This window comes from Eumetopias jubatus, unplaced genomic scaffold (genome assembly GCF_037043125.1).
Source record: "Eumetopias jubatus isolate StellerSeaLion01/CBP00866 unplaced genomic scaffold, mEumJub1_p1.0 scaffold_6, whole genome shotgun sequence".
Taxonomy (NCBI): domain Eukaryota; kingdom Metazoa; phylum Chordata; class Mammalia; order Carnivora; family Otariidae; genus Eumetopias; species Eumetopias jubatus.
Genome location: NW_028274812.1, coordinates 112,924,775 through 112,949,392, shown reverse-complemented (window position 1 = coordinate 112,949,392; position 24,618 = coordinate 112,924,775). Strand labels below are relative to the sequence as shown.

The 24,618-nt window shown below is 39.4% G+C and overlaps 1 protein-coding gene across 2 annotated transcripts in view; it reads right to left on the bottom strand.

Annotated features, from left to right (window-relative positions):
- The window catches only part of KIF6 (kinesin family member 6), a 440,420-nt gene that overhangs the window by 258,846 nt on the left and 156,956 nt on the right, over positions 1 to 24,618 (bottom strand). For both annotated transcript variants that reach the window (XM_028120400.2, XM_088024363.1), the window contains exons 7-9: positions 15,838 to 16,044; positions 6,777 to 6,920; positions 5,762 to 5,848 (exon numbers count right to left, since the gene is read on the bottom strand). In XM_028120400.2, the coding sequence (XP_027976201.2) occupies positions 5,762 to 5,848; positions 6,777 to 6,920; positions 15,838 to 16,044 (438 nt within the window). The remainder of the gene's footprint in view (positions 1 to 5,761; positions 5,849 to 6,776; positions 6,921 to 15,837; positions 16,045 to 24,618) is intronic.

The following is a 24,618-nucleotide window of genomic DNA, read 5'->3' as shown; positions in this document are numbered from 1 at the left end:
ATTTGTTCTCTTGTATAAGTTTGAGACACAGCTTGTAAAATTCCACCAAAGGTCCTCCTCAATTTTCAACTGGAAGTAAATTTGATTAAAAGGGTAATCTGGGGGGCACCTAGGTGGCTCAGTTGTTTAACTGTCTGCCTATGGCTCAGGTGATGATCCGGGGATCCTGGGATGGAGCCCCGCATTGGACTTCCTGCTCAGCGGTGAGTCTACTTCTCCCTTTTCCTCTGCCTGTCCCTCCCCCTGCTTGTGCTCTCTCCTTGTCAAATAAATAAATAAAATCTTTTTAAAAAAAGGGTCATTTGGTAAGACATATCAAATTAATGATGTTGAATCATCTCATCCATGAACATAGTATGGCTTTCCACTGATTCCTTTCAATAAAGATTTATCATGTTCTCTATAAATATATGTTTAATTAGATTTTTTCCTAGAATGTTAAAAGTTTTTATTGCTATTATTAATGAAATTTTTGTAAAATTACATTTTCTAATTGTTAGCTTTTGATTTATAGGAAGGCAATTAATTTTTATGTATGGATTATGTACCAAATAATTTTCTGAACATTGTTTTGGTTCTGTTTATCATAAATATTTTTAGATTTTCTATATAAGCAATCAAATTGTTTGCAAGTAATGACAGATGTTTCCTTCTTTTCAAATCCTCATACCTTTTTTTTTTTTTTTTAATTGTCTCTGTCCTAGCTAGGACTTCCAAGTATAATGCTTCAGACACTGATTCTTATCTTACTCCTTCTAACATTTCACCTTCAAAATGTTTGCTGTAGTTTTTGGTTGATACCCTTAATCACGTTAAGGCTGTTCACTGATATTCATAGTTTGATGAGTCTTTTCAAACTATGGGTGAATGTTTAATGTTAAAAATACTTTTTCTGCATCTAGTGATGTGATCATATAATTTTTCTCTTTTCAACTGTGAATGTGACGAATCACCTTGATTCAAGTGATTTTTTTTTTAGTATGAACTACTTCAGATATACAAAAAGATATAAAGGATATCTTGTGAACCCACTACTTAACTTAAGTGAACATCAATATACCTACTATGTAGCTTAAGAAATAAAACCTTACAGATGCTTTTGAAGGCCTGAACCTCTGTATAGCCTTCTCTAAATGAATCCCCCATTACCATTACCTGAAATTTGGTGTTTATTTTTCCCATGGCTCTTTTTTCTTTTACTATATACACTAACATGTTTTCTAATGATACATTATCTTTCAATTCCCAAAATAAACCCAACTAGCTCATGATACCACATATTGTATTAATAATCATAATGCAAAGTTCCTAAAACAAGAATTGGCAGACTGAATTCAATTTATATTCTTCCTTCAATATTTGGTAAACTTAAAAAAAAACATGGGAGTCTGCTCCATCCTTCCTTCCTTCCTGTCTTCTTTCTCTCCCTCTCTCTTCCCCTTCCTCCCCCCTTCCCCCGTTCCTTCTTTCCTCTTTCTCTTTTTCTTTCTCTCCCTTCGGTAGCTTTGTTATTATTGAGTCTATTAGTCATAGATATATTCATGTTTTTAAAAATTCTTCTTAAAAAATAAAATAATAAAATAAATTCTTCTTGCATTAGCTTCAGTGTTATGTTTTTATAGGAAATTGTCCATTTTGTTTTTAAATTTACTGCCATAAAGTCTTTCAAAATACTTTATTATTATTTTAAGCTCTCTACTGTACCTATAGTTAAGGCCTCTTTTCATTCCAAATACTGTGTGGATTTCTGCCTTCTTTATTCTTTTCTTCATTAATTTTTCGAGATTTGTTCATTTTATTAATAGATTAAAAATCAACTTCAGGTTTGGTTACTCCTCTCCACTGTATCTTTGCTTTGGGTTTTCGCTCATTTTTATACTTTTTAATTTCTGTCTTTCTACTCTTTTGGATTTATTTTATTGCTCCTTTATCTAACTTCTTGGCTTGGAGTCTACCAGACCAATAGAGTTTGCAAATTTGAACTTCAAACTCATTGGAAGCAGAGCCTTATGATTTCAAATTTCCAGAGAAACCACCTTTTGCTCCACCTGAAGTTCAGGTTAAGGCACATAAGCTTCCCTAGCATCTTCCTGTGCCAGTGGGCAGATTTTTTCCTTTCTGGTTCACCCTTTCACTGGTTTTATGTTGGGAAGTAGAGAGGATGTCATGGGTTCATCATCCATCTTCCAAGGTTCCAGGGCTCCAACTTTGATGCCTTTCTTACAATTCCCTTCATCCCTTTACTCCAGGACAACTGCAGCTTCAGCTTGGTTTCTGGGCCCTGGAGAATCCATTACCTTATTCAACCTCAGACATATATTTCAAAAGTGCTTGTTAAATTTTATATATAGGTGGAGTTCATATTATCTCTGCCACACTGACAGGACCAGAAGTTACAAAGAATAGGATACAGAGTATTTTGAACATGTGAGTCCTCCTAGAATTTCATTTAAATGCACAGGATTGAGTGGGTTTTCGTTGTTTGCTTCTTTTCAAAAACATGCTCAGAATCATCAAGCTCTGCAGAGTGAAAATCCTTAGACAGGAACTATGTGAGTCATTCATTTGTATCTCCCCCCCCAAATTAATATTGATTCCATATTTTCTACTTCTGCTAAGGCTTTCAAAGTCAAATCTAACAACCAAATTAACTTCTGTCACTGAACAGAAATCTCAAAACTAAGCCAACTTTTCATGATTTTGAGATAATTACGGTCACACCTCCCATCAAATGACTGTAGAAACTTTGGAAGGAGAGCCATCCTTAGAAGACTTTTTTTTAAAAGATTTTATTTATTTATTTATTTGAGAGAGAGTGCACAAGAGCGGGTAGGGTTAGAGGGAGAAACAGACTCCCCACTGAGTAGGGAGCCCAATGTGGAACTCCATCCTGGGACTCCAGGATCATGACCTAAGCCGAAGGCAGTTGCTTAAGCAACTGAGCCACCCAGGCACCCCTGTCCTTAGATTTTGGCCCATACGAGTCACCAAAGACTCTGGCCTCTTTACAATCCCTTTATCACCTTGTCTTACTGAGGTATTAATAATTGTAAAGAAAGCAAGTCAAAACCCTGGTGGTCCTGATCTTAGAGGGCTGGTTCCACATGTGCCATTGGATTTTGAGAGCAAGATATTGGAAATCCCATCCAAGTTGTGTTTTGGGTGGTTTTGAGGACAAATTTGCAATTGCCACCTGTGCTTCAGAAAAGCTCTGTCCATAAAGTCATGAACAGTAATGTCAGTTTTTAGAAGCCATTATAAAAGAGACCAGGAGATAATACTTGTCAATTACCAGATTGTTCTGCACCAGGAAGATCTCAATATATATATATTTTTTAACCTACAAATCTTATTTCATTTACTATTTAGATTCAATTAGCCAACATATAGTACATCATTAGTTTCAGATGTTAAATAATTTATCAGTTACATATTACACCCAGTGCTCATCACCTCACAAATGAAACTGGATCATTTTCTTACACCATACACAAAGATAAACTCAAAATGGATTAAAGACCTCAGTGTGAGACAGGAATCCATCAAAATCCTAGAGGAGAACATAGGCAGTAATCTCTTCGACATCAGCCACAGCAACTTCTTTCAAGACATGTCTCCAAAGGCAAGGGAAACAAAAGGAAAAATGAACTATTGGGACTTCCTCAAGATAAAAAGCTTCTGCACAGCAAAGGAAATAGTCAACAGCGCTAAGAGGCAACCCATGGAATGGGAGAAGATATTTGCAAATGACATATCAGATAAAGGGGTGGTACCCCAGATCTATAAAGAACTTAAAAACTCAACACCTAGAAAACAAATAATCCAGTCAAGAAATGGGTGAAGACATGAACAGACATTTCTCCAAAGAAGACATACAAATGGCCAACAGACACATGAAAAAGTGCTCAGTGTCACTTGGCATCAGGGAAATATAAATGAAAACCACAATGAGATACCACTTCACACCAGTCAGAATGGCTAAAATTAACAGGGAAGACCTCAATATTTGTTCAATTAACAGCTGTCAGCTTTGATTCAGGTTTCTCTCTTCTTTACATTTCTTGCAGCCCTACATCAAACACATGACAATGTTCACCTTTTTTTCACATTCCTCAAGTACCCTCAAAGTTTCTCTAGCCAAATTTAAAGAAAAAAAACTCTCCAGCATTTAATATGTTCATTTTCCTTCAATTACGCACTAATTTTTGTCTTCAGGCTAACAACTCATGGCTGTCTTTCTCAGGCTGCTCTGTGATGCTACAGGGCTGCTTGCTGGCGAGGCAGGGATGGCAGAAGAATTCATCCTATGAGTTCCCTTTCACTTGACTCATGCCTTAGAATTCTGACTCCTTCTTCCAGCGGGGGCACTGTGTGACCAGGGCCTGTGCTGCAAAGAGGCCCTGCCTCACCCACTTGGTTTCTCAAGAAGAGATTTCCATCTGGGCTGCTCAAGCTCCTGAGGTGAGCAGGGTAAAACAAATAACCCCATTATTCTTTTAACCTTGTCTCTATACTTCAGCGCAATGATTTCAGGGAGACAGGACAAACAATCAGAAGGAAATAATTAGTATGGGTAACAGTGAATTTGAGAAGGTTATGATTATTATTATTATTATTTTGGAATTTGAGGAATATATAAATGAAGCAGTGTCGGTGAGATTTCACACCCTTTTTTATGATGCATACTGCTAAGCCTACACTAGCTTATGTTCTAGAGAAAATTTTAAAAGCTGAGTGATTTGAAAAGTAATATAATCTTAATTTGGGAATGTAAAAAATTGAAATATTTTATTTCTACATTTTCAATGTTGGCATAAGTTGATTCCATGTTGTATTTCATTTAAGAAGACTAACAAAATAGAGAGAAAACATCTGCATTTAAAATGAGGATCTGAGTCATGGAACTTGCAAATATTTTTGCTTTAAAAAAGCACTCTGATAAAGCAGGATTCATTGTTATAAAACTAGAAGTTTGGCTATTTTTCCATGGACCCAACCAATGATTAATTTTTTTAAAGATTTATGTATTTATTTTGCGAGAGCTAGAGAAAGCAAGGGAGCAGGAGAAGGGGCAGAGGGAGAGGGAGACAGAGAATCTTAAGCAGACTCCTCACTGAGCACGGAGCCCAACATGGGGCTCAATCCCACGACCCTGAGGTCATGACCTGAGCTGAAATCAAGAGTTGGATGGTTAACTGACTGAGCCACCCAGGTGCCCCAATCATTAATTTTTTTGTCTCTAAAATAAGTAATAGGACAGTTGTGTAAAATACAGTTCTACTTAATAACCATTAAAACTTCTTTTTCTCTGTTAGCTTTTATAGAAGATGGTCTATTATTATTATCTCTAGAAACTTAACCTGATGTTTTCTGAAAGGCTACTACCTTCATGTAAATATAACTGGCCACGACTGTGTCGCACACATTCTCAGGACTCATTTCATTATCCTAGGAGTGGACTGATGGGACTGCAGGTGGCAGGTCCTTGCATCAGACCATCTGCACCTGAATCCTGGCTCTGCCACTTGTGGAGGCTGTGACTCTCAACAGGTTAGTTAACATTTCTGTGCCTCAGTTTTGTCATCTGTAAAGCGGGAATGGAGATTACATCTACTCATAAGCTTGTTGTGAGAATTTAACAAATTGATATGTTTCCAATACTTAGAACACTACCTGGTATGGAGGAAGTGTGCCTCAAGTTTTACTAATCTTTGACCCACTTTGATTTTTCTTCCAGCCTCGTAAGTTCAAAGCTGCTTACCAATTTAGGATCGATTTCTTCATTAAGAACAGCTTCATTCTTTATGAGCGCCACTCGTTGTGCAAATCTACAGGTAGATATCGACTCCTATAAAGCAAAATAACTCCTTAAAATGTTATGGCTTAGAGAGATAAACCTTAATTTTTGTTCACAGAAGAAAGAAGCACATCTAAAGAGTGATGTGTATAAAACACAATGAAGATACCTCCAAATTAGGAAGCTTTGTTCCAGAACATCAGTTTTATTAAAATTTTATTTTGGCCTAATAAAATGATCCATGCCAAACGTGGGAGATCATGAGGTGGTGACTGTATGTAGTTTTCAACTACTGATCTATGAAACCAGAGCCACATACATGTATGTCATAATCATAGCAGATAGTATTATAATCCACAAACCTGAATGACTACAAAATAAACATTTGTAACAGGCCAGAAAGAGGCTTTGCGAGACATCTTAGAATGCACTTAGGGATTGGCCTCGTTTTGGAAGACACCCTGCCACTTCTTGTTTTCCTCTTCTGGAGAAAGTCTGGATCCCAAGCATTAAACTGTGATGCATAAAACATGAAGCTGAGTCTAAAGCAACCCAGGAAAGCCAGTCAGTAGCCAGCCCTTGACAAAGCATCCTGTGCGCTTCACTCAGTGACAAGTCTAGGGACACATCCTACAGATGCCTCCAAGGTATCTTAGTAATTAGGAGCTAAACAGAACAGAAGCTAATGGGTCTCCTCTCTCATGTCCTCTGGCCAAGATAACTAACCCAGCAGCAGGCTTTCCAAAATTTGTGTCTGAGCCTTCTTCCCACCATCCTGGGCTGTGTGAAGTCCATTCTCAAACGGGGGTAATTATAATGCTGGCAAACCAGCCAAAGCTGCGAACTCTGTAGGGTGTTTACATCTCAAAGCATACCCCAACCCAGCTGAAAAGATGGAAACCCACCCAGGACCCTCAACACCATCTCATAAACTAGCAACAGAAACTCAGACTGAGATCTCCAGAAAGAACCAACATACGTCGATATTCCTTTTCTCTAAAGAGAGTGTTGCGATCATGGTCGTCATGCAGTTCCCTCCCAAACTGTCTCTTAGGACACTGGTCATCATGGAGTTCCTGTAGGGAATGTGTGCACGGTGTTTTTCGGAAAGAGCAATGATCACCTGTGGCGTGGTAGAAAAATAATGGTATTAGGTTAGCAAACAATGCACATCTGGAGCTCAGCTAAGCTGCAACTGCAGTGAAAATTCAAACAGAAATCATAACTGAATGCAGGGTGACATCTAAAACTTGGGCTCAAAATAAATATCTTAACATGATTTGGTACAATAATGGTAGAGATGGAGGGAAGTAAACTTAGCAAAAACATACCACCATGAACGCTGTAATTTTTGGACAGATGATATAACTTGGCATAGAATAGGATACATTATTATCCTGTCTTCAGCCATTAGAAAATTCATGTAAAATTCAAGAGGAAATCATGCCAGAGTTTTAAAATCTTACCAAAATTGATCTCTATGACCCATCTTCAAGGCAGAAGAGGCAGAGCAGTAAATGAGAACTATGAGAGACAGCAGGGGTTAGTGTGGAGACCCAAGAATCTGGTACCACATTGTCCAGGTCCAAATTCTAGCCTTACTAGGACATGTCACTCAACATCTCTGCCTCAGTGTCCTCAATTGTAAAACAGAGAAAAGATAACATCTACCTCGTAGGGAGTTGGGATGACTGAGAGTTAAAATGCACAAATTACTTTGAGAAGTAGCTAGCTCAGTGCTGTATACATGTTTGCTACCATTGTAAGCGAAGGGGCAAGTTTATGTTGGTTCAACGAAGGCTTGCTCATCTTACTTTTCACTTAATAGGAAGGTACTAGCTGGATGAAAGGCTGCTGTGGAGTTGTCCCCAAAGGGAGCCACCAGGGGTTCACGGTTTTCCTAGGAAGATGAACCCAGTGCTAGGATGTCCATCCCAAGTATGAGGAATAAGACACCCACAGATGTGATTTCAGAGGCATCACAAGGACCCGACTTTTGAAAATACCTCTAATAACACCTACCATTGTTCTAACCTTCCCTCCCTTCAGGTGTGTAATCCCTACCACCAGAACTTCTTCTACTCCCTTGGTTTATAAAACAAGGTTGTTTTCAAAGGCTGTTTGGGGCAAAACACACACTACCACTGGTCCTGCTTCAAATTCATGACCACAGATTTAATTATAAACCAGATATCCTGTGATAATTTCTCTCAAAAATTACTTCTCCACTCACTCCACTCCAGGAATGAGGCTTTCACATCTTATCCTTTTGTTTCAGACCTCCACCCAGCCTCTTCTCCCTGCTTTTAGTCTTAGCTGATGGCCACACACCCTTCCATTAGATGTGAGCAGCCTGACCAGAACCATCTCCTGTCCTATCACTAAATGCCCCCCACACTCTGCCCTTCCTGTGTCACCAAACTGCTCCTTCTAAGGCCAGCCCCTCATTCTCTCCTTCTCCTCTCACTTACCTTACTCCTAAAATTATCCCTTTTCTTCTGCATCAATTTCTCTCTCTCACTTGGATCATTCCCACCCTGCCTGCCCACTAGTCTAAAAACTAGGATGGCTCTTGCCAAGGCTCAGCAACCCCTGTTGTACCCAAAGCATTTATTGCCATCTTCTTAGACTTTTGAGTTGAGTAAGTATTCAACCCAGGTACTCACTGTCTCCTTTTGGAAACACTTTATTCATTGGTAACCAGGATACCACATTTCCCTGGTTTTCATCTTTCCTCAAACACTAGTTAATGAATGCTTCCTTTCCTTCTTCCTAAATTATAAACATTGGAGTGCCCCAGGGCTCAGTCCTTGATCCTCCTCTCTTTCTTACCTGCACTCTCTCTGTGGAATCTCATCCAATTCCCTGGCATTAAATACATAGATATCCTGACATCTCCTCAACTGATATCATCAGCTTCCACCTGTTCCCTGAGCTGCTATCTCTGTGGAAACCCTAAATCTCCACTTGGATGTCTATTCTTGACCTTCTCACCCCTCTCCCCACAAATCTGATTCTTTTCCGGTCTTTACCCATCATTATTGATGGCCCACCATCCACCTAGTGGCTCAGACCAAAACCCTGGGCATCATCCTTATTTCCCCTCATTGGCAACATCTAATCCATCAGCGATTTCTATTAGTTTTACCTAAAAGACATGCCCAGAATTGGACCACTTTTCCCACTTTTTCTGTCACCATTCCAGGTCAAGCCTTCATCATCCCTTCCTCGGACTACACAAGGCTTTGACTCAGTCCTTGTTTCTCTTTTTGCCCACCCTCCCGCCCCCCCTTGGTCTACTCTCCACAGAGAGATCTTCATAAAATATAAGTTACATCCCTGTTATAAGTTACAAGTCACTTCCCTGCTTAAAACCTTCCCGTAGCTTCCTGACACACCATAATGACCCAACTCCTGCATGATCTGGTCCCTACCTATCTGTCCTCATCTTCTGTTGTGCTTTCATAGCCCACATTTGCCTTGCTGTTGCTCCACCATACCAAGATTGTCTCCACCCCTTTGAATTTGTTGTTCTTTTTATCTAGAATGTTGCCCAGATTTTCATATAGCTTCCTGTTTCACATCATTCAAATTTTTGCTCAAATCTTGTCTCCTCACAAGGGCTTTCACTGAACACCTTGTCAAATGTAACATACCTATCTCCAGGTTTTTAATCTATTTCATTTTTCTTCCTGTTCTTATCACTATTTGACACTCTATTCATTTATTTACTTTTTTTAATTGGCTTCCTCACTTGGCTTTCAGCTTCATTAGGCCAGAGACTTTGTTTTTTTCATTCACAGTTCTACCCCACTGCCTAGAGCAGTGTCTGGTCCCCAGTCCATGGGGCAGAAACTACATCGTCTTATTACTCAGTTCTCAGGATAACCCCATTCTAGTTTCACTTACTATGAAGCAACACTTCCTAGTCTCTCTTACAACTCAATGTTCTACATGAGACCTAGCTCCATCAAAAGGACACTCTTGTGGGAGTGGAGCTGGGAGGTGAGTGATGAGAGGTGGTGGCCACAAAGAGGAAGATCAGATTTATAGGAGAGTGTGGTGGTGAAGGCATCTGGTTCCTTTGAGGCAGCTGCAGGAACTTTCTGGAAGCCAGGACTTACTGTCCTGGGTGCCAAGGGAGGATAATGGTAATATTTCACAGAGCAGTTCAGTGGTGTGGTTAGATGTGTCTCTTGTTTGCTGTGCTCTGGGCTGGGTAGTATCCAAGCCCAGTTTTCTAACTTTTCTTGAGGTTCTTTATGTTTAATAAACTCTATGTTGCTTAAATTAGCTACAGTAGGTTTTCCAGTTTATGATTAAGAAATCTGACTAATACAACATGTGTTCAACAACTTTATGTGAAAGGAATAAATAAATGAGTAGATTAATTAGCTTTACCTAGGAAGACAGCACAAGGATCAATAGTATGGAATGAGATTTGGTGGAACTGAGTTTTGATGTAATTGGAAAGGAAGTGGGGAACATGGCAGACCCAAATCTGAGTGGCAAGGTGGTAGCAGGGGATGCTGAATAGAACTCCAGACCCTCAGAACCAAGTGGACAAATGAAATATCTCTAGCAATCAAGGCAGGCCCAAATGCCAAACACCAGACCAAATGGGTTGGTCTGACAGATGTGTGAGAGGGTGGCATTATTGTTTATGAATCATAATTAAGTATCTGACAATGTTCTAAGTACTTTGAAATTCTTGCATAAAACAAATGTCACTATTTTTTTTTCCTGCTCCAGGAAACAATCTCTTCTATTCAACAGCTTTATGACAACTTAGATGACATAAAGGAGAATATGCTTATTAAACTTCATGCTGGTATTAAATTGAATGGGGTTAGTTAATTTGCTATTGGCTGCAGTAACAGAAAATGTAGCCCAAACTGGATTTAATCATAAGGGAAATTTATTGGCCTATGTAACTATAATAGCAAAGGTTTTAGGTTACACATAACCCAAAAGGTCAGTGCTGCCACCAAGGATTTAGTTTTTGCCAATATCTCTGCTCTACCTTCTATGTTGTAGAAGTCTGCCTCTCTTCATGGCCACGGGATGGCTGCCAAATATCCTTATTTATAACTGATGTCAGAAAGTTCTCTAATCATTAAACATATATCCTGAGCTTCCCTAGGGACCAACTTGGGTCATGGGCCCATGTCTGAACCAATCACTACAGCCAAGGCTCCAACTGGCTTAGACTAGTCAAGGTATACTCCTAGAGCTGGGATGGGTTCATGGCTGCTACTCTTGCAGTGAATGTTGTAAAGGCAATTCCAATGCCCTTTCCAGAAAGGGTTCTAAAATGGTTCAAGAGAATAATTAAAATTCCAAATGCAATTATGGATTGGAAAGCATGGTCTTTAAAAATGGGGAAAATGAAAGCAGTGCATAATAAAAGAAAGAACCCAGGACTTAGAGGCAGAATCTAGCTGCCTTACTTGTGCAATTTTAGGCAGATCTCTTAAATTTATTAGTCTCTGTTTCCTCACCTGTAAAAGTGGGATTAGAATACCTGCCTATCTCACAGAAATGTTTTAAAGATGAATAGAGATTGTTTCTGGGATAGTAAAACAAAAAGCACTCCATTTGCAGGGGTATCCAGGCTATGTTCTTTAGGATGCCTCTGGACACTTGTTAACAGCCATATAAAACCAGTCCTGGGCTATTTCTCTACCAGAGAGCTCCGAACAGGCATCTTCTCAGCTCTAAAGAAGCCTGGGAATATCAGAATAAGTCCAGACCCCTTGGAGAAGATACAGATCTTCAGAGTGACCCAGAAATGGCCGGTATTCTGGAAAGAGGCAAAAATGGATTATTCTTTACGGGGTTGCTTTGGGCTCTCTAAATTGGCCCGGAACCAAATGATCTGAACGGCACAGGCTAAGGAGATGGTTATACAACCTGGATTTTTTAAAAATGTTTACTCCCACTTGGGATTTCATGTATAAATACAAAAAAAAAAAAAAAAAATGTTCCTGAAGGCATTCTTTAAGCAACAAAGAGTAGAAACTCACATTATACTTAATAATATCTCCAAGTACCTAGAAACTATTCTTAAAATCAATCGATCAGATTACTATTCAATGAATTAAAGAGATTTTCTTTTAAAGAGCTCAGAAGCATATGGAAAATTATCCTCTGAAAATTGACAATGATTTGGAGTGGTTACAACTGGCACTGGCAACATTAGTTTTTCTCCTGAACACACACATTCAGTGGAAGCCAAGTGGAAACTGAAACTCTAAAGAAGTCCCACTTATGGTGGATAACTGGCTGAAGGCAAACCCGATTTTGATTTCTGTAGAGGCAGAGAGCAAACACTCTGTTCTCAGTGGTTTCTCACTTGATGTTTGGGCTGACAGAGACTGAGGGTGACACCAAGAGCACTCGGTGAAGCTTATGGTAAGAACAAGTATGCAGGCTCCCCTCCTTTTCTTCCATGGACTTAATTTCTAGGGCCGAAATGTACCCTGTTATTGTGGCTTAAAATGTTTTCGAGGAGACTTTTTGGAAAGAGTACTGCATACACAAGGAAAATTCCAAAACCAACAATACTCTAACAAACAGAAATTTATTTAGTTATAAGCACAATAAGGTGCATTCAACTCAGAAAGGCTATACCCTGGGAGCAGGTGTAAGGTCCACAATGATGGCCAGAAAGGCAGTGACAGTTCCGCATGGGATTTCTATAACCAACGTGGGCTAATAAGTGTAAGAGAGGTTACCAAATTTTCTATTCCCTAGGACATCTCCATCTATATATTGAAACTGAGATGGAGAGGATGTAATTAACTACATGAATTAATGAATTGCTAATACAGCATTTATCTGACCATATGTAAGGATTTATTTATATGCTTTGCTCCTTCACTAGATAACTTGATAGCACCATTTCTCAATTGTGTATTTACTCCCATTGTCTAACATAACTCATAGCACTTTGAAGACACTTAGTCACAGTTTGATGAATGAATGAGTGAAATAAATGAATGAATGAATGAATGAATGAATGGAGTTAAACTAAAATGTGTTACACTCCCAGTCTCGTTAACCCCATAATCAAGTCCTGCATAAAGAAAACCTGGGTATAAAAGTCCTTGAATTCCATTACTTCATTAATAGTATCTGCCCCTCGTTTTATTATTCTCCTTCCCCTGTACTCCTTGGTTCTCTCTCGCTTATCTCTTTCTATGTGAAATACCAAAATTTCTCTACTACCCACCTACTTCCTCTCTCACCACAACTCCTAGATTTACTCAACCCCATGTATCTATGTCCATATCCTGCAGTGTTCCATATTTCTGTCCCTCTTCCCTCTCATGCTAATCTTCACCTCCTTTTCTCTCCGTTACCTTATGCCATCCAGGAAGACACTTGTAGATGAGTGTAAGTAGTTAACAGCTGGAATGATGCGTTGGATGCACATGAAACAGATAACTGACACTCAGAAAGCCAAAGGTCAATGACATGTGAGTAATACTGTGGCCCTGGCTGAATTGAACCCCCTGGACTGGAGCTAAGGGCTAATGGACTCCCAGTTGCCACTGCCTGACATGCTCTAACCCCAGCCCTGCCTGGTTCCCTCCTACTTGTTTTTTGAGTCTCTGTTTAGTATCAGCCCTGAGAGAACTTTCATTCCCTTTGCCCTCCTCAGCCAAAGTCTGGTCCCCCATTACAAGCTCTCCTTACCCCTTGGCCTTTCTCTGAACAACTCACCTGGAGGACAGCCAAGTATTTAATGACTATTTATTCCATGCACATCTCCCTGCACTGGCCCCTGAGACCTTTGGTGCAAGGGCCGTTTCTACTTTGCTCAGCACTATGCTCCAGTGCCTAGCGCAGTCCTCAGCACACTACTGCTCCTTGTAAATAAATTTATTATATAGAAAATCAAATGCATAGAGCCACCAAGACTACTCACATGAGGCTGATGTTATAAGAATTTTGAAGAGAAGAGATGTGGGGAGAGGAAGAGTTTTAATGAGAAGTAGCAGCTTGCAAAGGTTGTGTAGAATGAAGAGAGAGGATTAGGGGCAGAAGGTTTTCCTTGAGTGATAACAATTGGTGGAAATTCTGATTTAACTAATGAATATAATTTCATATGAACAGATGGGCACAATGGGGATTAAAGCTGACAGTGCTACCATCAGAAACAACTAGGTATATTTCTTTGAAATAAAGCACTTTGAATACAGTCCATTATGTTTTCATATCAGTGTTTTATAAGTGTTCTATTAAGTAAAAAGCTCCGTTAAGCAAAAGTACTATGTAATATTTGAGCAAGGAAGAGGTAGGGAAGGCTGAGTCTTGTCAGAAACACTAAAATCATCTGAACACCATGCAGGCCATTAATCTCTGGGTGCTGCCCTACTGGGGTTCATTTAGTGAGAGCCTAACTGCATGCACCTTGTTCAGATACAGCTCCCTTAGGTTTCTCTCAATCTACTTTGTCAGCCAACTTGACCATTAGAAAGCATTTAACATCAGGACAATATCAGTCTCAAAAGGGTTTATTAGGCAGTGAAAGAAAAGGGGGGGAGGTCTGTTTGTTTTTTCAAATCTTTTAGCCTCCAACACTCATTAGCAAGTCCTTCTGCCTTGCCAATATACTCTGTACTTCTCTACTCCAGTTTTTGATCATGCTTCTCTCTCTTTTTTTTTTTTTTCTTAGAATTTGGAAGCAGTTGCCATCTTTAACATTCAAGTCACAGCACTTTACTCATGGAGCTGGAAGAACTTGGGAAATCATCTAATTCAATATGCTCATTTTAGGGATGAGGATTTTTTTTTTTCTGGAAAATTTATTTAGCTAAATTCAGACGAGATTTCTTTGCACTTGGAGTCAGATTCAGAAATCAAAAATAAAGTATAAACTGGGGTAGATTGTAGTAAACCTGGGGTAGGGGTTGGCAGGGGAAGAAGCTAAAGCAAAGAGAACCTTCATAGGATCACAATCACCAGCTAGATGAAGTCACCAGAAGCTGAAAAGATATCAGTCATCTCTAAATTATGTTCCCACAACTAATCTACTAGCCTGAAAAGACAGGCCACGGGCGGCCATTTATAACTATATTCACACCCACTACAAATTTTATAATAAAAACAATTAGTTTTAACAGCCTCTATAATAAATTATTATTAATGCTGCCAAAAAGCAGTACTGAGAAAAAACAAAACAAAACAAAAAAACCAATAAGGTATAGTGAAAGAAAACATGGTCTTTGGAGCCAAGCAATTCAAGATTCAAATCCTCATCTCACCATTAGCTGGTAACCTTGGGAAGGCCTCAGGAAGACCTGAGTTTTAAAATCTTTAAGATGGGAATAACTAATACCAGCAGTATAGGGCTGTTGTAAGGTTTAAATGCAATGGCATATACAAAATGCTAGTAGCTACACCACTGTTCACAGCAGCATTATTCACAATAGCCAAAAGGATTAAGGACCCAAGCATCCATTGATGGATGAATGGATAAACAGGGCATGGCATGTGCATATAATAAAACATTACTCAGCTTTACAGAGAAATGAAATTCAAATACATGCTACAACATGGATGGACTTTGAAGACATTATGCTAAGTGACATACACCAGACTGAAAAGGACAAATATTGTATGATTCTTTGTATTTGAATATCTAGAACAGGCAAGTTCATAGAGACAGAAAGTAGAATAGAGATCACCAGGTACTGGGAGCATAAGGAAATAGAAAATTATTGTTTAATGAGTACAGAGCTTCTGTTTGGGGTCATGAAAAAGTTCTGGAAATAGATGGAAGTGATGGTTACACAACACTGTGAACTTAATGACACAGAATTGTACACTTAAAAATGATTAAAATGATGAAGTTTAACTTAATGACACAGAATTGTACACTTAAAAATGATTAAAATGATGAAGTTTATGTTATGTATATTTTACCAAAATAAAGGAAGAAAACAACAAAACAACGATGCTAGCAGAGTGCCTGATGCAAAGTCTATCAGCAAATGGTGGATACAGTTACACCCCGTTGTGCCCAGTTTTACCTGTTCCAAGTAATGTAGGGACAAGTTGATATACTTGGCCTCTGTTAGAAGTTGACCCCCTACTCCAGTCTTTGCAACTCGCTCTGAACCAGCCAGATCAACCAAATGAAGTTTAGCATGCCGGACAGTCACAGATCCTGGTTCCTTGCTTGATAAGTGAATAGTGAAAATGCAGTGGGAACGAGTTGAAGCCTGGTTCATTGGAGTCTGTAAAATGAAAGTGCAAAACAAAATTAATGTGAACAATGAGAATTTTGGCAGACCATCAAAAAGTTTAGATGTATGTTTCTAATGGTATGACATTTCCAATGAAGCCAATGCTGTCAAACTCAACAAAAAAGCTTGTAGCTGAGATCTCTCAAGTGAGTTATTTTTAATATACTGTCTCTTGAATGACTGACAACAGATATGGATGGGTTAATTTAGAAAGTGAGGAAAGAGTTCAAATGAAGTAAAGCGTGGGTCCTCTTACTAATATGATAACTTAATTTCATTACATGGCCACACTCCCTACCTTAACCTTGGCTAGCCATACTGCAAATGTTTAATGGGAATGTCATGGGAAAAAAGGTGAAAATGGATGCACTGGGGGAATTCATTATACACTTGTAATAAACACAACCCACAGATGAGGATGCCCAGTATCACTGCTACTACCCAACAGCAAACAGGGGTCCCAGCCAATGTAATAAATAAGAAAAAGAAATACAAGTCATAGTGACAGGAAAAGAAGAGATTAAAATATCATTACATACAGAAAATATGGTGGTCCACATAGAAAATGCAGGAGCATCTATAAACTATTAAAAACTACGAAGTTTAGCAAGGTTGCTGGATCCAAGATCAACATGCCAAATCAAGAAAGTTCTAATAACCCAGCAATAATTAATCAGGAAATATAATACTTCTAATGGCCACAAGGACAATGAGATAACAGACAACTAATCTTATAAAAATGCATGATTTGGGGGCGCCTGGGTGCATCAGACGGTTAAGCGTCTGCCTTCGGCTCAGGTCATAATCCTAGGGTCCTGGGATTGAGCCCCGCATCTGGCTCCCTGCTCCGCGGGAGGCCTGCTTCTCCCTCTCCCACTCTCCCTGCTTGTATTCCCTCTCGCTGTCTCTCTCTCTGTCAAATAAATAAAATCTTAAAAAAAAAATGCATGATTTGTAGGGAAAATTATATTAAAAGATACAAAAAGGAAACCTGAGTAAAAGGTGTCCAGATATTAATATACCATGTCAGGGATGGGAAAACTAAAAATTCATCTCTATATTAATTTCTCTGTATATTCCATGCAATTGAAATAAAAATACCACACATTATGTTTGTGGAACAGAACAAACAAATTGATTCTAAAACACAGATGGAAGAGCAAATATTAAAAAATAACAAAAATAATTCTGTGAAAGAAGAACAAGAGAGGGGAACTTGTCCTGCTATACGTCAGGGTATATCATAACCCACGGTAATTAAAACAGTGTGGTGTTGCTGCAGGAACAGAAAAACAGTAAAACATACTGGGCTCATTTCAGCACTCTGTATAGCATAGAGGAGATATCACACTGCCATGGAGAAAGGATGGACTAATTCACAAATGGTGCTACAATAACCGGCTCTCCATCTTAAAGAAAATAAATTTAGGTTGCTTTCTCACACCAGACACACAAATAAATTCCAGAATGTATTAAAGACTTATGCATAAAATAACACAATTTTAACACTAATATAAGAAAATATGGAAGCATATCACAGTCAACCCAAGGTAGTAATGGATCTTTTTTTTTAATAAAGATTTATTTGAGATTTATTTGAGACAGAGAGAGAGAAAGTGAGACAGTGAGTGGGGAGAGAGGCAAAGGAAGAGATCTCAAGCATACTCCCCACTGAGTGTGGAGCCTGACATGGGGCTCAGTCTCATGACCCATGAGATCATGATCTGAGCCAAAATCACAAGTCAGCCACTTAACCAACTGAGCCACCCAGGCGTCCCTAGTAATGGATCTTTTATAAGACATTAAACACAAAAATGAATTGGTTGAAAGTATTTGACCAAATTATCCAAAATTGAAGAACTTCTGGGTGATAAAATCTACCACAAATTTAGAAGACTGGGAGATGATATTTGCAATCCACACAGCTGACAAAAGATTAATATTTGAAATAAAGAACTCCCATAAGTATTCGACAAGAAAAAGACAACTCAGAAAAAAAATGAGCAAAGGATATGAACAGGCAACCCACAAAGAGGAAACCTGAACATGGTCAATAAGTATTTGAAAAAAAATGCTCAAACTCACAAATAATCAGGACAAATAATTCGAGCCATAATGATAAACTATTTCATTCACATCTGTCAGATTGGCAAAATTAAAAAAAAAAAAGTCTAACGAGATAAGGTTTGTAAAGATACAAGGAAATGGGAACTTTTATATACTGCTGGTGAGAATATACATTAAGAATCCATTTTTGAGAGCAATTTGACAATATGTGGTAAGGTTGCAGATGCATATAACCTACAACCCAGTTGTACGAGGCATTTCCTGGAGAGAAATCTGAAACAGGGAACACCAGGAGAGAGAAAAGGGGTGGATAATATACACACATATGAACATTTACTGCAATGCTGTTTGGGGATAGCAAAAAATTGGTGCAAGATGTATCATCTAAACGAACATCTGTGGTAGAAAAGATGAATAAGCTGGGATAATTCAAACTATAAAGAAGTTAAAATGAAGCATCTTTTGGATAGATTGACAGATGGGATTTCTGAAATGCTGAAGAAAAAAAGCATATTAAAGAATGATATAAATTTAGATAATCAAAACGATATCTGTGATAGAACTTAGGTAATCAAAAAAGCAATGTTACCTGAAAAAATTTGTTCATGGCTCTATAACTCAGGTCATTAAACTACAAAAATATGGTTTGGAAGGACACAGTGAATTAATGATAAGAGTTGCCTTTGTGAGGGATACAAAACAAAAGGCCAACAAGAGGATTTCAATTGTATCTGTAATATTCTATGTATTTAAAATGATCAGAAGCAAATTCTGATACCTAAAAATAAAAAATCATCTAAAAATATTCCAAATGAGTGCTCACATAAGTAAATGGGTGCAGCTCTCCACCTCTGCAAAATGGGATTTAATGAAACAATTTCCATATGGATGCTCATGTATTCAGATAGAGTAACACACTTGGATGTTATTTTAACCAGAAATTTCTTTCTGTAAATAGGAGTTCTTGATATACACCATTGTTGATTTATACCAAGTTGCAAAATACACTGATGTCAAAATACTGGCATTATTTTGGTGATGATGTAGCCAGTGAGTTAAATGGGCTGAAAATGTGACCCATTACTCGTTGCCACAATTACTATACCCAGATCTGGCTAGTGTGTGATTTTGCAAGCTGAAGTGGATCGGCAAATAACTGTGCCTGCAAAACCGCAACTCAGATTTAGAACCTAAGTTGAGGTGTCTTGAAAGTGACTGGAAGTTATTTGCAGAACTTAAACATAGGTTTCATTTCACTGTTATATTCACACAACGATAAATTCTACAGTACTGTCACAAAAATCAAATTGGCGATTGATATAAATGAATAACACAGAGACTATCCCCAACAGCTGTCTTCAGTGTCTACATGGATACAATGAAATCACAGCAAAATGTGGCCATTAGCAAATAATGGAAGAGTGGACCCATTTCAAAGGAATGTGAAATTTACATCAAATTAAATTGTATTTCTGGGGTCTATAATTAAAATGCAGTATATGCTGTCGGAGTCCATGCCTACAATTTTGTAACTTCTCATAAATATTTCCTGCATGAAGTAGTAGTTGCTGTCCTCTTAGCTAAAATTTTCTTAAACCTCAGAAAACATTCTTTATGTGTAGCTGTTTTAAGTGTGATTGAATGTGCTGGTGTCTGCTCTGTGTTTATTTAAGGGTGTCTTTATGTCTCATAAGCATGCCCCTACGTTTGTCCTTTTAAAGGTAAAATTGTATTAAAACACTTCTGAAACTGCCTAAGAACATATGGCAGCATTTAGGCAGATTCATTCAAATTTAAGCGCACATTTTAAACAAATGTGCTCTTGGCACTAGAGCCTGTGTCTTCGGAAAAATTTTAGTGATGATTAATCATCCGCATGCAGAGAACTTTCACATTTCATATCAGTCTATGGCTACAGCTCTGCATCAGGCAGCACAAAGACTAGAAGGAAAGTAAGACATAGAACTTGCCCTCAAGGAATTTATACTCTAGTTCAAGAGCTAAAGACAAAACAAGTGAAATGAGAGTGAACGATGAGAAAAAGGCAAATGTGCAATAAAGAAAGCGGTCTGTTCTCAGAATTGAGTATCCTGATCCTCTAGGCAATACCTGAGAATGACAGCCATCCCCTCATTCTGGAAGTTCTCCACCTACCCTGCCCCTCCTTGGTTTCTATAATCAAACATTTTTCTGGCACTTTTTTTTTCTTTTCTTTTTTAGAGAAAGCGAGAACTCACATGAGCAGGGGACAGTGGGGGGTGGGTGGGCGGGGAGGAAGGGCAAGGGGAAAGAGAGAATCTTAAGCAGGCTCCACACCCAGTGTGGAGCCCAACACGGGGCTCAATCTCACAACCCTGAGACCATGACCTGAGCCAAAATCAAGAGTCAGAAGCTTAACAAACTGAGCCACCCAGGCGCCTCGTGTTCTGGCACTTTCTAACTACTGTCTCCTTTTCCTTTATTGGATCGTTTTCTCTCTAGTCCCTAAAACAGGCATGTCTCAAGCTGTGGTCATCATATTTCTTCCACATGGAAAGCTCTTCTTCTATAGCTCTGATTACCACTGGATAGGCACTATAGTGGGATTAAAAGTCACATACCAATGATTTTAGAATTTGGTATTGGGACACCTGGTTTCAAGTCCTGTTTTGTCACTAGTGTTGAAATCTTAAGCAAATTTACATAATTTTGGCTTTCATGTCTTTGTAATGTCATAGTAAGACTTGCTTTGCTGGGGCACCTGGGTGGCTCAGTCAGTTAAGCATCAGACTCTTGATTTTGGCTCAGGGTCATGATCTCAGGGTCATGAGATTGAGCCCAGCATCTGGCTCCATGCTCAGCAGGGAGTCCGCCTGAGATTCTCTTGCTCCCTCTCCCTCTGCCCCTCCCTCCACTTGCAAACACACTCTCTCTCTCTCTCTCTCTCTAAAATAAATAAATAAATAAATAAATAAATAAATAAATAAATAAATATCTTTAAAAAAAAGACTTCCTTTGTTGCAAAGACCTATACTGAGTGTTGAAGTGGCCCATGAACCATAAAAGATCATATAAACGTCCATCTCTGTTGATATTCACTCTATTCAGATGCCTCCCATACCCTTATTTTCAACCACAAATTCTCTGTACACTAGATTAGATAGAATGTGTACGAGCCTGTCTGATAATTGTCTCTTAAATGACTTGCCAGCATCTTGGACCTAATGTTCCCCCAAAACCACCTCATCACTTTCCCTCATTCTGTGTCCTACATATGGGTATCCAATCCATTCTATTCCTATTGAATTTACCTCTATTTGTCTCCAAATATCCTTTATCCCACACCTAGGTCATGACATTCTCTCCTCATTAGTCTCCCCATATTTACTCTTGTCTCCTCCAATTGTTCTCCACCTTGCAGATAGAGTAATATTTTTAAAAGACATATTTGGGTAGAAATCTCACATGATTTAGACTGAGTCTGGTGAAATTTCAATAAGATCTGGCGAGATTTGCATGAGATCTCACAAGAGCTAGGCTGTCATCTCACGAGATTTACCCCCAAATCACCTGAGGTCTGAGGAAGGCAAGAGGGCATGTCTGTGGAGAGAAGGAAAGACAGCAGAAGAGTAGGGGACCCTATTTCAACTGGTCCCTGGAATTGAGCTGGATATCTACCAGACCACTCTGAGCACCCACAAAACCAGCCTGAGATGTAAGAAGATCTGGATCTCTACAAACAGAATATCACAGGCAGTTGGTTTCAAGGTATGAAGCAGGGAACCCTGATTCCACGGGCAGATATCAGAGGATAAACGGCAGCGGGAGGGAGCCTGTCCATGGGGATTCTACACCGCTGGTGAGCGACAGCCTCGCGCGCTGGGGACCGGGCACAGACTCGCAGACCAGTAGCAGCGGGGAAAGGACTTTAGGGCAGACCCCAGGGCAGAAACCAGGAGCGGCAGGGTTGCACCTGCGAACTGGGGGCGGCTGGCGGTTTTAGAAGCACAAAGGGCAGAGACGTGCTCCGACCTGGAGGCAGGACTGGGGGCACTGCAGAGGGGTGCATAACCCAGGCCGCTACAGTTTATAGCAACATAGACAGAAACGGAGACAGCGTGGCCTGGAGAGCTCACTGAAGAACAGACTGTGGTCTCTCTGCTCTGAGGCAGAGCGTTAGAAACAGTCTATTTGGCTCTGACTCGCGGAGGAGATGCAGAAAACCTCCAGGGAAAGCCTCCAGAGAACAAAAGCCCCCCAAACTGATTCCTTCTGAGCCCATCCCCCACCACAGGGGGGCAGGGCAACTCCACCCAAACAGGGTTGCCTGAGTAACAGTGTTGCAGGCCCCTTCCCCAGAAGACAGGCTGGGAAAATAAGAGGCAGCAACCCTAAGGTCCCAAGAAAACAGGTGCATCTTGCTTGGGTTCTGGTCAATAATTTGGACTCTACACATTCCCTCAAACACCCATCAACAGAAGGACTAGGAGGAGGAACCCCCAAAATAGAAAAGACTCAGAGATCATGACTTATGCTGCAGATTTACAAATGGAAGCAGATATAACCACGATGTTGGAGATGGAATTCAGGCTAGCAATTGTGAAGACAATGGCTAGAATGGAGAAATCAATTAATGGCAACATAGAGTCTCTAAGGGCAGAAATGAAAACTGAATTGGCAGAACTTAAAAATGCTATCAGTGAGATCCAATCCAATCTAGATAATCTAACAGCTAGGGTGAGGCAGAAGAATGAATAAGTGACCTGGAAGACAATATAACAGATAAAAAGGGAAAAGAGGAGGCCAGGGAAAAACAACTCAGAATCCATGAAAATAGAATCAGAGAAATAAGTGACACCATAAAGCATTCCAATGTCAGAATAATTGGAATCCCGGAGAGAATGGAGAAAGAGAGAGGACTAGAAGATGTATTTGAGCAAATCGTAGCTGAGAATTTCCCTAATCTGGGGAATGAAACACACATTCGTGTCCTAGAGGCAGAGAGGACCCCTCCCAAGATCAAGGAAAACAGGCCAACACCCTGGCCTGTAATAGTAAAACTTGCAAATCTTAGAACCAAGGAAACCATCTTAAGGGCAGTTAGGGGGAAGAGATTCCTTACGTACAGAGGGAGGAACATCAGAATAACGTCAGACCTATCCACAGAGACCTGGCAAGCCAGAAAGGCCTGGCAAGACATATTCAGGGTACTAAATGAGAAGAACATGCCGCCAAGAATACTTTATCTGGCAAGGCTGTCATTTAGAATGGATGGAGAGATGCAGAGCTTCCAAGACCAGCAGAAACTGAAAGAATATGTGACCACTAAGCTGGCCCTGTAAGAAATATTAAGGGGGGTTCTATAAAAGGAGAAAGACCCCAAGAGTGATATACAACAGAAATTTACAGGGACAATCTATAAAAACGTCTTCACAGGCAACATGATGACAATTAATTCATATCTTTCAATAATCACTCTCAACGTGAATGGCCTAAATGCTCCCATAAAACGGCACAGGGTTGCAGATTGGATAAAAAGACAGGACCCATCCATATGCTGCCTACAAGAGACTCATTTTGAACCTAAAGATATATCCAGACTGAAAGTGAAGGGATGGAGATCCATCTTCCATGCCAGCGGACCTCAAAAGAAAGCTGGGGTAGCAATTCTTATATCAGACAAATTAGATTTTAAACTAAAGTCTGTAATTAGAGACACAGAAGGACACTATATCATTCTTAAAAGGTCTATCCAACAAGAAGATCTAACAATTGTACACATCTATGCCCCCAACATGGGAGCAGCCATCTACAAAAGCCAACTGTTAACCAAAATAAAGAGTCATATTGATAACAATATGTTAATTGTAGGAGACCTCAATACTCCACTCTCAGCAATGGACAGATCATCTAAGCAGAAAATCAACAAGGAAACAAGAGTTTTGAATGATAAACTGGACCAGATGGACCTCATAGATATTTACAGAACGTTCCCCCCCTAAAACAACAGAATACTCATTCTTCTCGAGCGTACATGGAGCTTTCTCCAGAATAGACCACATACTGGGTCACAAATCAGGTTTCAACTGATACCAAAAGACTGAGGTTACTCCCTACATATTCTCAGACCACAATGCTTTAAACTGGAACTCAATCTCAAGAAAATATGTGGCAGAAATTCAAACACTTGGAAGCTAAAGACCACTCTGCTCAAGAATGTTTGGGTCAACCAGGAAATCAAAGAAGAACTTAAACAATTCATGGAAATCAATGAGAACAAAAACACATCGGTCCAAAACCTATGAGATACTGTAAAGGCGGTCCTAAGGGGAAAATACATAGCCATCCAAGCCTCACTCAAAAAAAAAATAGAAAAATCCCGAATTCACCAACTAACTCTACACCTTCAAGAACTAGAGAAAAAGCAACAAATGATGCCTAAGCCACGCATTAGAAGATAAATAATTCAAATTAGAGCAGAGATCAATGAATCAGAAACCAGAAATGCAGTAGATCAGA